At 39.0% G+C, this 16,136-nt stretch overlaps 1 protein-coding gene across 1 annotated transcript; it reads left to right on the forward strand.

Moving 5' to 3' along the window:
• Positions 1 to 2,027: 2,027 nt before the first annotated feature.
• LOC113350376 lies at positions 2,028 to 3,752 on the forward strand. The gene has a single exon (XM_026594498.1). The coding sequence runs from the start codon at positions 2,028 to 2,030 to the stop codon at positions 3,750 to 3,752; it is 1,725 nt and encodes a 574-aa protein (XP_026450283.1).
• Positions 3,753 to 16,136: the final 12,384 nt, after the last annotated feature.

Below are 16,136 nucleotides of genomic sequence, written 5' to 3' on the forward strand. Positions count from 1 at the left end.
AGTTACAGCTGAAGGTTGGTTTGTTAATTCAGTCAAGCTTTGGACAAAGATTTTCACATCGGTATTTCTACACATGGGCTTGGTGGACTTCTATATATTGGACCTTTGAAGACTTGACCTAAGAAGAAACATAAAAGAGAGGATTTCTACAACTTTGAGATCACGTATTTTTAACTTGGAGCTTTGGAGGAGAGCCGGATACTAGGGTTTGCTTATTGTTTCGTCTTCTTTATTTTAATATTATGATGATGAACTCCATTATTATGAGTAACTAAAACCTTTCGTTGATTAGGGCGATTTCAAAGCCCGGAGTATGAATCTATAATTGATATGAAATAACTCGTTTTCTCGCGATTGTTTTCGTTATTGTTTGATTTCTACTATGCCAATAGTGTTTATGGATTATTTTGTTGATTGTTTAAGTTCGAAATTAAATATTTGATTTGATAATCCTATTGCTAGTTTTGAATTCTTCGACCCGTAATTGTCTAGAAAGATAAACACAAGTAGTAATATATGGGTATTGATGATGGGACTTTGTTAAGTACCCATACGTAGAAATTGACACTAGTAGGTAATTCAAGCTTTTGAATTTATCACTAGGAGCAACCTTATCTCACAAAATTTACAGCATTTGTTTAAGTCACACCTAGTAAGCGTACCTCTAGGAAACTTGACAAGTAGAATCCGGTAGTCGAGCGCTTCCGTATCCGGTGAGCTTAGGAGATAATAACGGGATAGTTGAGCTTACTAATTATCCTAGGGTTGTTAGTAACAAGATAATGTGAAAAACGTAGTTATATATCAATTTGGTTTATGTTCCGTGGTCTAGAATGAATCCTTAATCAATTCCATCTCATATTTGAATACAACTTTGGGATTTTCAGAATTTCTAGAACAAAAATCTTCTTTGCTAGGAATATTTGCATAACAACTTTTGCTTCAGACCTCCCTTGGGACGAATCTGATTTCATTATACTACTTGCTAGTGTAAAGAATAGTAGAGAAATATTATTTGCGAGTTGACACCTCGTCAAAATTGGCGTCGCTGCCGGGGAGGCAGTGGCAAGTTTAGTTGTTATTTTTATTCTTAGTTTATACTTTTGCTTTTATTTTTAATTCCAGTTTACTTATTCAATCTCTTAGAATCTGATTTTCAGGTACTATTTCTTTGGTGAATGCGTGGAGAGGGCAGACCAAGTCCAATTGGTATACGTCTTCGTTCGGGCACTTCACTAAAAGAATTGATTCGAGCAATGAATACTCCACTTCCTCCTAGTTCTCCAACAAGTGAATTCTCGGACTCATACAAAGAGGAAGACAACACAATGGGAGGTCGACCACCTTCTCCAAGAACACTCAAGGAGCTCACTTATCCAAACATTGACCAGCAGCCTTTATGTATTCAGCTGAATGGAACCATTGAGTTGAAGCCGCAATTGATTCACTTGCTGCCCAAATTCAGAGGATTAGCATGAGAGGATCCTAATCGTCACTTACAACAATTTCATCATGTTGTGACTAGTATGAAGCAAGCAACTGCAAATACCGATATGGCTATGATGACAGCGTTTCCTTTTTCCCTTATAGATGGTGCAGGAGAATGGTTCTTTTGTTTACCCTCTGGAAGTATAACCACATGGAATGGAATGAAGAAGTTGTTCCTTGAGAAGTATTTTCCAGCATCAAAAGCAGCAGTGATTCGCAAGGAGATTTGTGGTATTAGGCAAATATCGGGAGAGACTCTCTATGAGTATTGGGAACGCTACAAGAAGCTCTTAGATAGATGTCCACACTACCAAATCAGCGATCAACTTGTGATTCAATATTTCTATGATGGGTTGCTTTCTAATGATAGAAATTTGATCGATGCCGCAAGTGGTGGTGCACTCACTAACAAAATCATTGCTGAAGCTACAAGCTTGTTAGAAAACATGGCTGCAAACACTCAACAATTCTACACTCGAGGTTAATCAGTGGTAAGGAAATTGAATGAAGTTGGTGATTCTCCACACATGGAACAGAGGATGGGTAACATGGAGAGGATGATGCAACAAATAGCAGCTGCCGTCATGCCATCATCACACACCGAAGATGTTGAGCAAGCAAGTGTTATGTACCAAAATCAAAAAACGCAGAGGTATGATCCGTACTCCAACACATACAATCCAGGTTGGCGTGATCATCCCAATTTCAGCTACGCCAACAAGCAAGCTGCAGCAAATCCTACTTTCAATCAACAAGGAGGGTACCAATTCATGCAAAGACCACAACAAGAAACTCAAGGTACAAGTGTGGATGACAAGTTTACTCTTATGATGCAAAGTATGCAAGAGATTTCAGAGACAATGCAAGGGTTCAATCAATTCCAGCAGAAATCCGAGATGGCTATGAGAGAGGTGCAAAACCAAGTTAGTCAATTGGCTAATGATATGAATCAACTCAAGGCACAAGGATCTGGAAAACTTCCTTCGCAACCACTAAATCATAAGGAGAATGCCAATGCTATTGAGCTACGAAGTGGGAAACAAGTAGAGAAACCGACATCATCACTGGTGTCCAATGAACATGATTTGGAGAAAGAGGATGGTGAACCAGCCCCTAAAAAGGCTGACCCAGTAACAAATTCTAACTCTGAAACTCGTGTTTCTACTTATGCTACTCCTCCTCCTTTTCCTAGAAGGTTTGCAAAGTCGAACAAGGAGACATTGTACCAAGAGATTTGGGAGATCTTTAAGAAGATTGAAGTGAACATTCCACTCATTGAGGCGATAAGGCAGGTTCCTCGCCATGCAAAGTTCTTGAAGGAATTGTGCATTAACAAGCACAAATTGACCGGTAATGAGGTAATGAGTGCGGGGGAGAATTCTTCGGCATATCTTCAAAAGAAGCTCCCACCTAAGTTGAAAGATCCCAGTAGTTTCACCATACCATGTACTATTGGTAAAATCAGTTTTGAACGTGCTTTGCTAGATTTAGGAGCATCCATAAATGTTATGCCTGCTTCCATTTATGAATCCTTGAAACTTGGTCCTCTTAAGAATACCGGTATTGTTATACAACTTGCTGATAGGTCTAATACTTACCCTAAAGGGGTTATTGAAGATGTTTTGGTGCAGGTTAATCAACTCATATTTCCGGCGGATTTCTATGTTCTTGACATGATGGATGAAGATTCACCATCGTCTACTCCCTTGCTGTTGGGTATACCTTTCATGCGAACCGCAAGAACAAAGATAGAAGTTTTCAAAGGCGCCTTAACTATGGAATTTGATGATGAGATCATAAGTTTCAATATCTTTGAGGCTATGAGATATCCTAGTGATGTGCATTCATGTTTTTCTATTGATATTATTGATTCTCTATCTCAACAGATTTTTGAATTGAATGATGATGATGCTTTAGAAAACACCATAGTGGAAGGTTTAGGTTATGGAAAATACAAAGACCTTGAAACTGAATTGTCTATTTGTGATGAACATAAAGAGGCTATTTTAGCTCTTAACTCATTACAAGAAGTTCCACAAAAGTATAATACATTTTATGTTTCCTTGCCGATTACTAATGAGAAACTTTTACCATCGATCGTGCAGACACCTATTCTTGAGCTGAAACCTCTTCCGGATCACCTCAAGTACATATATTTAGGCGATAAGGAAGAGTTGTCGGTGATCATTGCCAAAGACCTTACCAAGGTGCAAGAGGAGAAACTTGTTCGAGTGCTAAGAGAGTACAAGTCTGCCATTGGGTGAACCTTTGCCGATATCAAAGGAATCAGCCCTTCCACATGTATGCACCCAATACTACTTGAGGAGGGGGAAAAACCAACAAGATAAGCTCAACGTAGCTTGAACCCTCCGATGATGGAAGTAGTGAAGAAAGAAATCCTGAAGTTGTTGGATGTAGGGGTTATCTATCCCATATCAGATAGCAAATGGGTGATCCTGGTTCAAGTCGTTCCAAAGAAGTCCGGAATCACGGTGGTGAAAAAATATGATATTGACTTGGTTCCAACTAGAATCCAGACCGGTTGGAGAGTTTGCATTGACTACCGAAATCTCAACTCTACCACCCGAAAGGACCATTTTCCCTTACCATTCACTGATCAAATGCTTGAAAGATTGGATGGACACTCTCACTATTGCTTTCTTGACGGTTTTTCAGGTTATAACCAGATTGTAATATCTCCGAAAGATCAAGAAAAGACTACGTTTACTTGTCCTTTTGGCACTTTTGCGTACATACGTATGCCATTTGGCTTGTGTAACGCTCCAGCCACTTTTCAACGTTGTATGGTAAGTATATTTTCAGATTATGTGGAAAGCATCATAGAAGTGTTTATGGATGATTTTAGCGTGTATGGTGATTCTTTTGACAAGTGCTTAGATAACCTTGCACTTATTCTTAAACGATGCGTAGAAACTAATCTTGTGTTAATTGGGAAAAGTGTCACTTTATGGTGAATCATGAGATTGTATTAGGCCATGTTATATCCTCTAAGGGGTTGAAAGTGGACAAGGCTAAGATAGATTTGATTCGGAACTTACAATACCCCACAACTGTGAGGTAGGTTCGCTCTTTTCTTGTTCATGCAGGTTTTTATAGGAGATTCATCAAGGATTTCTCCAAGATTGCAATGCCCCTGTGTAGACTTTTGCAGAAAGATGTGGCCTTTGATTGTGACAAGGAATGCAAGGAAGCTTTTGACACCTTGAAAGAGTTGTTGACTACCGCACCAATTATCAAACCACTGGACTGGAGCAAGCCATTTGAGTTGATGTGCGATGCAAGTGATTATGCCGTTGGAGCCGTGTTGGGACATCGAGATTGTAAAGTTCCATATGCCATTTATTATGCTTCTAGAACTCTCAACGGAGCACAAATCAACTACTCCACTACTGAAAAGGAGCTCTTAGCCATAGTATTTGCACTAGAGAAGTTTAGATCTTACTTGGTGGATACAAAGGTGGTTTTTTTCTCCGACCATGCTGCACTTAGATACTTGCTCACAAAGAAGGAGGCTAAGCCAAGGCTCATAAGGAGCTTCTTCTTCAAGAGTTCAACTTGCAAATCAAGGACAAAAAGGGCAGTGAGAATACCATAGAGGATCATCTAAGCAGATTGGTTGTGTCCGAAGAAGCGATTCCTTTACATGATAGTTTCCCAGATGAGCAACTATTTGCGGTTGTTGGCACAACTCCATGGCACGCTGATATTGTTAACTTCTTGGTGACGGGACAAGTACCTAGTTCCATGTCTACGTTTCAGAAACACAAGCTCAAGAAGATTTCCAAGCAATATATATGGGATGAACCTTATTTGTGGAAGCATTGCTCCGATCAAATGATCCGCAGGTGCGTACTCGAATCCGAGTTCCAATCAATTCTGAATTTTTGTCACTCATATGCTTGTGGTGGCCATTTCGGAGCCAAGAGGACAGACCTCAAGGTTCTCGAAAGTGGTTTTTATTGGCCTACATTGTTTAAGGATGCATATTTATTTTTCAAGGCTTGTGATAGGTGTCAAAGGACAGGCAATCTAGGTGCTAGAAACCAAATGCCGCAAACACCAATTCTCGCTGTTGAAATTTTTGATGTTTGAGGTATCGATTTCATGGGGCCTTTTGTGAATTCCAATGGGAAATTTTATATACTTCTTGCTGTAGATTATGTTTCTAAGTGGGTGGAAGCTAAATCCACCCCTACTAATGATTCTCAAGTTATTTGTGAGTTTGTGAAGGAACATATCTTTTCTAGATTTGGTACACCTCGAGTGGTGATTAGTGATGGAGGGTCGCACTTCAAGAGATCCTTTCACGCACTTCTAAAGAAGTATAATATTTCTCATAAAGTTGGCACACCGTATCATCCACAAACGAGCGGTCAAGCTGAAATTTCCAACCGGGAGATTCAGTCCATCCTTGAGAAGACGGTGAACGTTACAAAGAAGGATTGGAGTTATAGACTCAATGATGCTTTGTGGGCGTATAGGACAGCTTACAAGACACCAATCGTTATGTCTCCTTTTAGGCTTGTCTATGGTAAACCTTTCCGTCTTCTCGTTGAACTTGAACACAAAGCTTATTGGGCTTTCAAGGTATGTAATATGGAATTAGATGCAGCTGGTGAACATAGGAAACTTCAACTCAATGAGTTAGAAGAGATACGAAATGATGCATATGAAAGTTCACGCATTTATAAAGAAAATACCAAGCCTTTCCATGATAAAATGATTTCCCGAAAGAGTTTTGAAGTAGGGCAGAAAGTTCTTTTATTCCATTCTCGTCTTAAATTGTTTCCGGGTAAACTTAGGTCCAGATAGGTTGGACCATTTATTGTTACTAATGTGTTTGCGCATGGTGCAGTTGAAATTATTAGTCCCAAAACAGGGATGGTTTCCAAGGTCAACGGCCATCGTTTGAAACCATACTATGAGCAGTTTGTGACGGAGAATGAGGATATGGTCACATTGAGTGACCCACTCCCTCTGGAGGATTAATTGGAGCTGAAATTCGGGAATACGACTTTAAACCAAGCGCTAAGTGGGAGGCAACCCACCGGTTTTGTATCTTTATCTTTTTATTTTTAAGCATTTTATCTTTGTTTTCTTGTTTTGCATATCATTTGCGAAATTTCCCACCTTGAACTTTTCTTTGAATGACTAAATTTTACATTGAGGACAATATAAAGTTTAAGTGTGGGGGAGCATTTATATGTTTTTAGAGTTTGTTGCCTTTAGTTAAAAAAAAAATAAAAAATAGAAAAAACAAAAAAAAAATTGCTTTATAAACTCCGAAATCTATAAACTTGTGCCTTTAGGATGACACTACCAACATAAGTGGATGAAACCATCTTGGTTACAGAAGTTGAGGAACCCATTAATTAAAAGGACAGACAAAGCTCATGTGTTAGAAATAATATGATAGTTGTTACCATATCTCGGAATGTCACAATATCACCTTCTGTTTTTATGTTTGCAATATTTTCTTGTTTCTCTAAGTGATTTGGTGGGTCACTAACATCAAATTGTTATTACTGTTAGGATGAAATAGAGTGATTGAGTTACTAAAAAAAAAAAGATTGACACTTTGATGCAATATGTGTGTGTTCTCCCTGTCTCCGTCGCCTAAGCAAGCGTGGAACGCAGAATCCATGGGAATTACCATGTAATCTGCTGACAAGAAGCATGCGCTTGGATCCAAAAGATCTAATCATGTTGTCAATTCAAAAAAAGAAAAAAAAATTGTTATTATTGTTCAATAAAATCGACTCCTGGTTCCCTTGTATATGCCAGTTGAGTTGATCTAGAATTAAGATTGTCGACCGCCGGTTCCCTTGTATATGCAAGCTATGTTGACACTAGAATTCAGACCAGTATCTCAATCCAATAGGATTCATAGGTTTATCTTGGCGGTGACCTTCAGACAGATATGGGAAACACCGTTCACTTAGACAACATTCGTAAACATCTATTTTTATATCCATCTTCTTAATCTATTCATGTGTGATTGTGGTTAGTCAGATTCCGAGTATTGTGGTTTGTTCAACTTTCTGAGTAAAGTTAATTTACATATTTATTAATTTTGGATTTGCATCAGGGTACCTCCTCCAATAGCCATTTTGGATTCGTTCATAGATTTGTCACAGGTAGTTGGAGTTGGAAATATAGGTTTTGTAGGTAGACCTCTTGTAAACCTTCACGAGACTATAACTCGTCCACTAGGGACACCTAGGGGTTCAAAGGCCTGTTATTCATGCTAAGAGTAACCGTATCCTCGACGAGACGGAGTTGTACGTATGTTTTAGAATTATTTGATTTGATTTGCTCGAGGACTAGCAAAGTCTAAGTGTGGCGTAATTAGATATGTGTCTAAAACACCTTTATATTTATCTATTGTTTATGCTTTCTTTGCTAAGTTTTCTTGTAAATTATGTATCTTATGTTTGCTTTTGAGTGTTTAGGTATTTTGGAGTCATTTGGAACAAAAGAAGAAGAAACAAGGCAAAAAGGTGCAAATGTGGTTGGAGGAAAAATTACGTCTCATTATGTGCTTTTATTTCTTCATCTCTGTCTGAAAAGCATGTCGGCTTTAGTGATGCAAATTTCTGTCTGAAAAGCACGACTACTTTAATGATGAAGAGATATTGAAGAGAAGAAGTGAATCTGAGAAATAAGAGACGGTTGTTGTTGTTGGAGGAACTCGAAAGATAGGGAAAGCGTTCAACTAGAGCATAAAGGGAAGAATCATCATTCCGTAGGCGAGTGACATGGGAGTCGAGCCAAGTCAACAAAAGGATGTTTATGTGTGCCTAGAATCATTCTGGGTGCCCCTTATCCACTTCACTTGAGTGGGGTTAACCAGATTCATTTCATACACAAAACCTAAAAATATCAGACAATAATCATCTCCTCATAATTTTGTCGGTCTTCACTACACCTGAAATCGAGAGAGAAAGTGGAGGCACCTGTGGTTGTAGATGTTGGTGAAATCAAGAGAAGAATTCAAGGAGATGATGACGAGAAGATTGCATAGCAAAGAATTAGGGGTTGATGTGATTCAAAGGGTCAGTAAAGATTTGGGGATCTGTTGGTTCCTATCAAGAACAGAGACTCAAGGTTGCAGAAATCAGAGAGATTGGGTTGAAGAATTTGTGGTGTCTAGATGGGTTCGATGGTTGGTTGAGAGATATGGGTTGTTCTGGATCTGAATCGAAGAGAAGAAATTGATGCTGCTGAGTAAGAAGCTGATGACGTGGATTAATGGGTATCTGTGATGATTCTCAGGGTTTGTCGAGATGAAATTCTGATGAAGAAGAGGTGAAACTGGACATGGGTTTAGTTCGAATTCCAGTATGCAGGTCAAGAGCTGTGTTGGTTGATCAATGGTTCGGAGGAGTTACAGATGAAGGTTGGTTTGTTAATTCAGTCAAGATTTGAGATGCTGTTGTATGAGATGATGTTATGATGTGGATAACAAGAACAGGGTGTTTGAAGCTGAGGTCTGTTACAGGGAAGAAGAGTTGCAGTCATTGTTGGTATTGTGATGGTGACTGAAGCTCAAGCAATGGAATAGCAGGATCTGCTTTGCAGGAAATGATATTGAATTCGAAGTTGCGGCTTAACTGATGTCGCAGGTGGATATGAGATGGAACTGAGAAAGATGGAGCTGGTGTTTGCAATTGGAGACAGCTAGGTCAAGGAGTTATGTGATGATTGAGACAACAAAGATGATCTGAAATGGGTGTGATAGATGCTACTGTGTGGTGGTACTGAGACTGATAGACAAGGATCTGATGTTGCTATTGAAGCATTATAGGTATTGAAGCTGCAAAGTGGAGCTACAGAGTGGTAACTGAAGTAAATTGGTGGTTCGAATTGTAGGAGAATGGGTCAAGTTCTGAGCTCAATTTCAGCTAAAATATGATGATGCTTTTATCGAATATGTGTGACTGTTTTACAGGGTTTGAAATTGAGTCTGGTGCTGTTGGTGGATGATTGCAGGTGTGTGTGCTGTGTATTGCAGTGCAAGTGATGGTAATACTGCACGAAGAAGCTACAAGAAGTGATGTTGCAGGTGCCTTAGGAGTATGGCTCAATGAGGTGTGCAAGGAATTCTGAAGCTAATAGTGATGTTTGCGGCTGCAAGTTGAACTGTGGGGATGGAACTGAAGGGTATATGTGTTGCTTTGTGTGAAGCTACATAATTGCAGTTGTGGCTAAAGGAATTGGAGCTATAAAAGAGATGAAGGCAGCTACAGCAAGGGACTTGCTTGTAATCACTGAACCAGTTCCGCAGGAAACAGCGCGAAAACGCAGTGACAATGGTGAGCTGGTGGTACTAGTTCTGGTTGTCGTAGTTCGGAACTTGAAGCATGAATCATAATATTTCAGTGAATCATAAAGGGAGAACGTGTCGAATGCAAGAGTTAGATGCGGGATATATGAGTTCGGAGTCGCGCTTTTGGGTATGTTTTCGCAAGAACAGGGGATTGGCTTAAATGGTTTTTTTGTGAATTTATGAGGACTGCAGAGAGGTAGAGTTGAGATGTTGGAAGTATACAATTGTTCTGATTATTCAGGTGGCCAGAGACAATTTTCCGGTAACAAATTCCGGCAGCAGTGACCGGATTCCGGCCGGTGATCCCAGTTCCCGGCGACCGTCTTTGGACAGAGATTTTCACATGGGTATTTCTACACACGGGTTTGGTGGACTTCTATCTATTGGACCTTTGAAGACTTGACCTAAGAAGAAATATAAAAGGGAGGATTTCTACAACTTTGAGATCACGTATTTTTAACTTGGAGCTTTGGAGGAGAGTCGAATATTAGGGTTTTCTTATTGTTTCATCTTTTTTATTTTAATATTATGATGATGAAATCCATTATTATGAGTAACTAAGACCTTTCGTTGATTAGGGCGATTTCAAAGCCCGGAATATGAATCTATAATTGATATGAATTAACTCGTTTTCTCGCCATTGTTTTCGTTATTCTTTGATTTCTACTATGCCAATAGTGTTTATGGATTATTTTGTTGATTTTTTAAGTTCGAAATTAAATAGTTGATTTGATAACCCTATTGCCAGTTTTGAATTCTTCGACCCGTAATTGTCTAGAAAGATAAACACAAGTAGTAATATCTGGGTATTGATGATGGGACTTTGTTAAGTACCCATATGTAGAAATTGACACTAGTAGGTAATTCAAGCTTTTGAATTTATCACTAGGAGCAAACTTATCTCACAAAACTTAGAGCATTTGTTTAAGTCACACCTAGTAAGCGTACCTCTAGGACACTTGACAAGTAGAATCCGGTAGTCGATCGCTTCTGTATCCGGTGAGCTTAGGAGATAATAACGGGATAGTTGAGGGTACTAATTATCCTAGGGTTGTTAGTAACAAGATAATGTAAAAAACGTAGTTATATATCAATTTGGTTTATGTTCCGTGGTCTATAATGAATCCTTAATCAATTCCATCTCATATTTGAATACAACTTTGGGATTTTCAGAATTTCTAGAACAAAAATCTTCTTTGTTAGGAATATTTGCAAACAACTTTTGCTTCAGACCTCCCTTGGGACGAATCTGCTTTCATTATACTACTTGCTAGTGTAAAGAATAGTAGAGAAATATTATTTGCGAGTTGACACCTCGTCACTTAATCCTGAGAGTATTCAATTCTAGACAAGGTCCCGGGGTTTTCTGCATTTGCGGTTTCCTCGTTAACAAAATCTTGTTGTGTCATTTATTTTATACTTCCGCATTATAATTGTTTTATTATAATTAAAGTAAATTACACAAACGTTAATTCCTATTTACTTGATAAGCAATCCTATTGTGTTTGGTTAAGTCCGAACCTTTTTATCAAGTAAACATACTTCGTTGTCGTATTATCTCGATCTCGTATCCATAAACAATCACACAAAGTGTGAACCGATTAGTTGCATTGTCTCGATTCAGTCCATAGACAATCACTTTCGGAAAAAGAACTTATAGGTAGGAAAAGTTTTAGGTTGAGGTATATTTGGGTACCCTCGCCTTTTCAAAGAATATTTATTAAAAAGAAAGTACATGGAGGTAATTACGCATTCCAGGGAATATAAATCTATGAAGCCGGATGACTTTTCCACGGAGTCTTATAAGAGTTGTTGGCATATAATAGATGATGATTTTATGAACCTCATGGAGGAATTTTTAAGATATAGGTCTTGGGATTGGAAATTGAATTGTTCAATCCTTTCGGGATTGAATAGTTCATTCATTTGTCTGATCCCAAAGAATGAAGATTCATGCTTTCCTAAGAACTCCAGACCTTGATTTTTTTGGGAAGTGCTTAAAAAATTTCGTCGAAGGTTCTAGCTAATAGGTTAAAAAAAGTTATGCCCAAACTAATGTTTGGTTATCAGGGGGCTTTTGCCAACAATAAACATATATTATATGGAATGTTGTTAACAAGTGAATGCATAAACATCAAACTAGGAGAGAATAAAGTAACGTCGAATAGAAGACTCTATGTGTGGTGTATATACGAAAATCATGGATTTGGAAAGAAGTGGATTTCTTAGATTGGATGGTGTGTTTCTGCTTCTAATATTTCAGTATTTGTAAATGAAGCTCTAAAGGAAAAGTTCAAACCTATTAAGAGCTTAAGACAAGGGGATTCTTTATCCCCGCTTTTCAATGGTGGAGGTTTTATCCAAGTAGGTGCATGATGTTGTTATTCAGGATCAAGTTCGTGGGTTTTGAGTGGTGCCTGGAGGTACCATGAATTTTATCAACGCTCGAAATAAGAAATGAAGAAACTATTGGTCATTCTGTTTACATTTGAGTTACTCATTGGGATGAAATTGGACTTGGGAAAGAATCGGTGATTAGTTGTTGGTGGAGATGAGATTATTGGTTCTTTAGTTATGGAGTTTGGTTATGAAGTAGAAAAATCACATATTAAGTACTCGGGTTTACCATTGGGTGCAACTACCAAAAATATCATTGTGTGGGATGACGTAATTAAGAGGATGAAGGTTAAACTTATAACTTGGAAGAAGAAGTTTCTAACAAGGATGGAGGGTTATTTTTAGCCAAAAGTTGCTTAGATAGCTTGCTAATATATTTGTTCTCCTTAATACACATGCTAGCTACTATGGAGATTAAGCTTACTAGGTTGATGAGAAACTTCGTGTTGGAATCAACTGACGCAAGAAAGAAGATATGTTGGGTGACATGGTCTAAGATTGACATACCTAGGAAGTTTGGTGGATTGGGAGTGAGGAATCTTCAATTTACAAGTAATTCTTTGAAGGCAAAATAGATTTGCAAATTTCTGTCTGAAAATTTTTGCTTTGGTCGGAAACTTCATTTTACCTGCGAACTTTTCTGATTTTGTTTGGGCGAGATTTTCTTGGACTTTTTCGTCCATTTGGATTGATATTGGCATGTTGAGATTGTGAATGGGGAAAAACGATTTGCTGGTTTTTACGGAATTGAAGAGTCGACCGTGTGGAGACTCCTTGAACCGAGCGAAATGTTGAACCTCACACAGATGCACTGCAAGAAGGGAGTGCTTTAAGTTCGAGAGATCAATCTGTAAGACCCCGGACTAAACCAAGAACAATGGTCGTTCCAGAGTCAATTCGATCACAAGAGAGGATGGGTTGATCTGTAGGAGGGAAGCTGGGAAATGCGTGAGATCAATGGTGATCTGAGATTGTAGGTGTGTTGTGAATTCAGCGTGAAAATGCTCTGAATGATTGAATTTTGCTCAATTGAGAGTAATTTCTGTGAGTTCGTGTAGACGAAAGATTGTCTGTATGAACTTTGATGAGAAATTGCTCGTTTTGGCGAATGTTGTTTGATTGTTCGAAAAACCTCATTTTTTCAATCAGGATTCAGAGACATTTTATAATGCCGGAGTTGAAAACACCATGATCCCATGAAGTGTGACAGTTGCTGGAATCAGAGAGTAGGAAATTTGGAAATCGTGTTAAAACCAATTACTCATCATGCGGAGACTTGGTTAACTTTCCACCCAATACTTTGCCGACTCTTCCAACTGATTGCACGACTTGGTCACATTCTCGTCGTGGGTGAACACACGTGCCGTAGACCGCCAGACCAAAACCCTAGTTAATATCCCCCCATGTGACACGATTGAAATCTCGTGATAGTGGAGTCAGTTGCTGACTTTATGGGACGATGAGTCCATGTAGCGTTGAGTTGAACATGATTAGCAAATGTTTCGAAACTCATGAATTTAATGTGTCTGCTGAGACGAGGTATCATTATAACCTAAGACGAGCAAAACTGTGTTGCTAAATTGTTGAATATTGGTAGTTGAACCAATATTTTTTGATTTGAGCAAATATTGCTAGTCTGAGCGAATATTGCTAATGGAATAAATATTGCCGGTTCGAGCGAATACTGCTAGTTCGAGCAAATATTCTTCTTTTGATGAATTGTTTGTAGCTGGACCAAACAAAATATTAATTTAAGTTACCGACTGTTGGGTCGAGCAAAATAAATATGAATATCAATCATGGAATCAACATAAAATTATCAGAGTGTTCGAATCTGCACAGAATCACGTTTCTGTAGAGCTCTGGATTCAAAACCCTAATTTTACCGAAATGATGATTTATTGCAAATCAATACGGGACCGGCTACATGGGATAATGGGTTCACCATATAACTCCCATATGCTCGAATGAGCAAAAAAATACCAAAGTCTCTTGAGGACCAGTTGGTGAAAGAATGATTAAATGCTGGTTTAATCATTTACTGAAATAATGCTCGTGTGAGCAACAAATCATAAAACCTGATGTAGAAAATATGAGGGGCCGACCAAGAGGTCATGAGACCGGCTCTTGATGGTCGTTTGAGCGAACTTCCAATTGTTTGGAAAGAGTTCGAACCTAATATGAGCAACTGAGCAAATTAGGTTAAAATCATTAAAACATGCTGGACCAGCTGTTTGCAAGCCTCGGGGTCACCCTTGGTCGGTCAAGGGGATGTGCCCGTGTCATTATAGTGTCCCTGCTTCAGTCCTGAGAATTTTGATATTTTCTGATGCACGTTTGAGCAACATTTGGAGAAAATATGCAAAATCCATGGTTTTGCTGAAACCGTCAAAAATACATGAGATGATGAAAATAATAAATAAACAAGGAATAACAAGGTGTGGGACCGGCCACGACTAGGGCATGGGCGGCCGGCTGACACGCGGTCCCACATGCTTTTCCCAGTTTTATGTGATTTTATGTATTTTTCTATGATTTAAGGGAAATTCCATGAAACTGGAGAGTTTGGCGAAATTAGGGAACTTCCATGAGATGAGAGACATAAATTAAAATATAAAATAGGGAATGGGAGTGTGGGGCCGGCAATGGCCGTGGCATGGCCGGCCGGCCAATGGGCGCGGGCCCCAAGGCACTCTTCCCAATTTTATGTAATTTTGATGATTTTAGATAATTTTTCATAAAATCAAATGGATTTTCACGCTGAATTCACAACACACCTACAATCTCAGATCACCATTGATCTCACGCATTTCCCAGCTTCCCTCCTACAGATCAACCCATCCTCTCTTGTGACCGAATTGACTCTGGAACGACCATTGTTCTTGGTTTAGGCCAGGGTCTTACAGATTGATCTCTCGAACTTAAAGCACTCCCTTCTTGCAGTGCATCTGTGTGAGGTTCAACATTTCGCTCGGTTCAAGGAGTCTCCACACGGTCGACTCTTCAATTCCGTAAAAACCAGCAAATCGTTTTTCCCCATTCACAACGGGATCTTTAGAATTGTTTTTAGATCTAAAGACAACTTGTGATCATCCGTTGTTAACAGACTCTGTTATGTGTATAATCGATCATGAGTGGTGAAAATACGAGGGTACCAAATACACCACAATATTTTATGTATCAACCTATAACTCCTTTACAAAGTGTGATCGTCTATGGACTGAGTCGATAAAATACAACAACTTCGATACACACTTCGTGTGATCATATATGGATACGAGATCGAGATTAATACAACAGAAAGATCACTTAAAGACTGTGCCAATGAATACCTTGGACACTGAAGTTGTTTTGTAAGGGTGGCTGAGGGCTAAGAAATGGTTGTATTTGGTGAATATGTCCACTACCACCAACATTACTATTCTACCTTCAGAGATATCTCAAATTCTGGAAGTCCACACCAGGAACATGGATCTGATGAAGAACACGATAGATCACATACTCGATTTTCTCATCAAGCTGACATCTGAGTTGGGCGGCGTCTCTGCTTCGGAAGTCCCAACACTGGGGACTGGTTCAACGCCTGACCCTCAAATCAACAGTTTCACTACTTATGAAAAGCCGGTGGATCAAGAGGTTGCACAATTGATTGAAAATTTGTGTGAACTTTTACACTTTTCCAGGGAACAGCGTACGGACACGTTTGCCGCACTCAACCAGATATCATCCGACGTACAAATAACTTTACCAACCCCAGCAATTAAAGAAGTATCCCTGGTATCTGAACATTCAATCGACAACATCACTCTTGGAGAGGAAGATCGCATCGCAGACGAAGGGCATAATCGCGCGTTGTATGTGACTGGATTCATCAAAGGCACCGAATTTAGAAGGGCTCTTG

The sequence above is a fragment of the Papaver somniferum genome, chromosome 1 (assembly GCF_003573695.1).
Source record: "Papaver somniferum cultivar HN1 chromosome 1, ASM357369v1, whole genome shotgun sequence".
Taxonomy (NCBI): domain Eukaryota; kingdom Viridiplantae; phylum Streptophyta; class Magnoliopsida; order Ranunculales; family Papaveraceae; genus Papaver; species Papaver somniferum.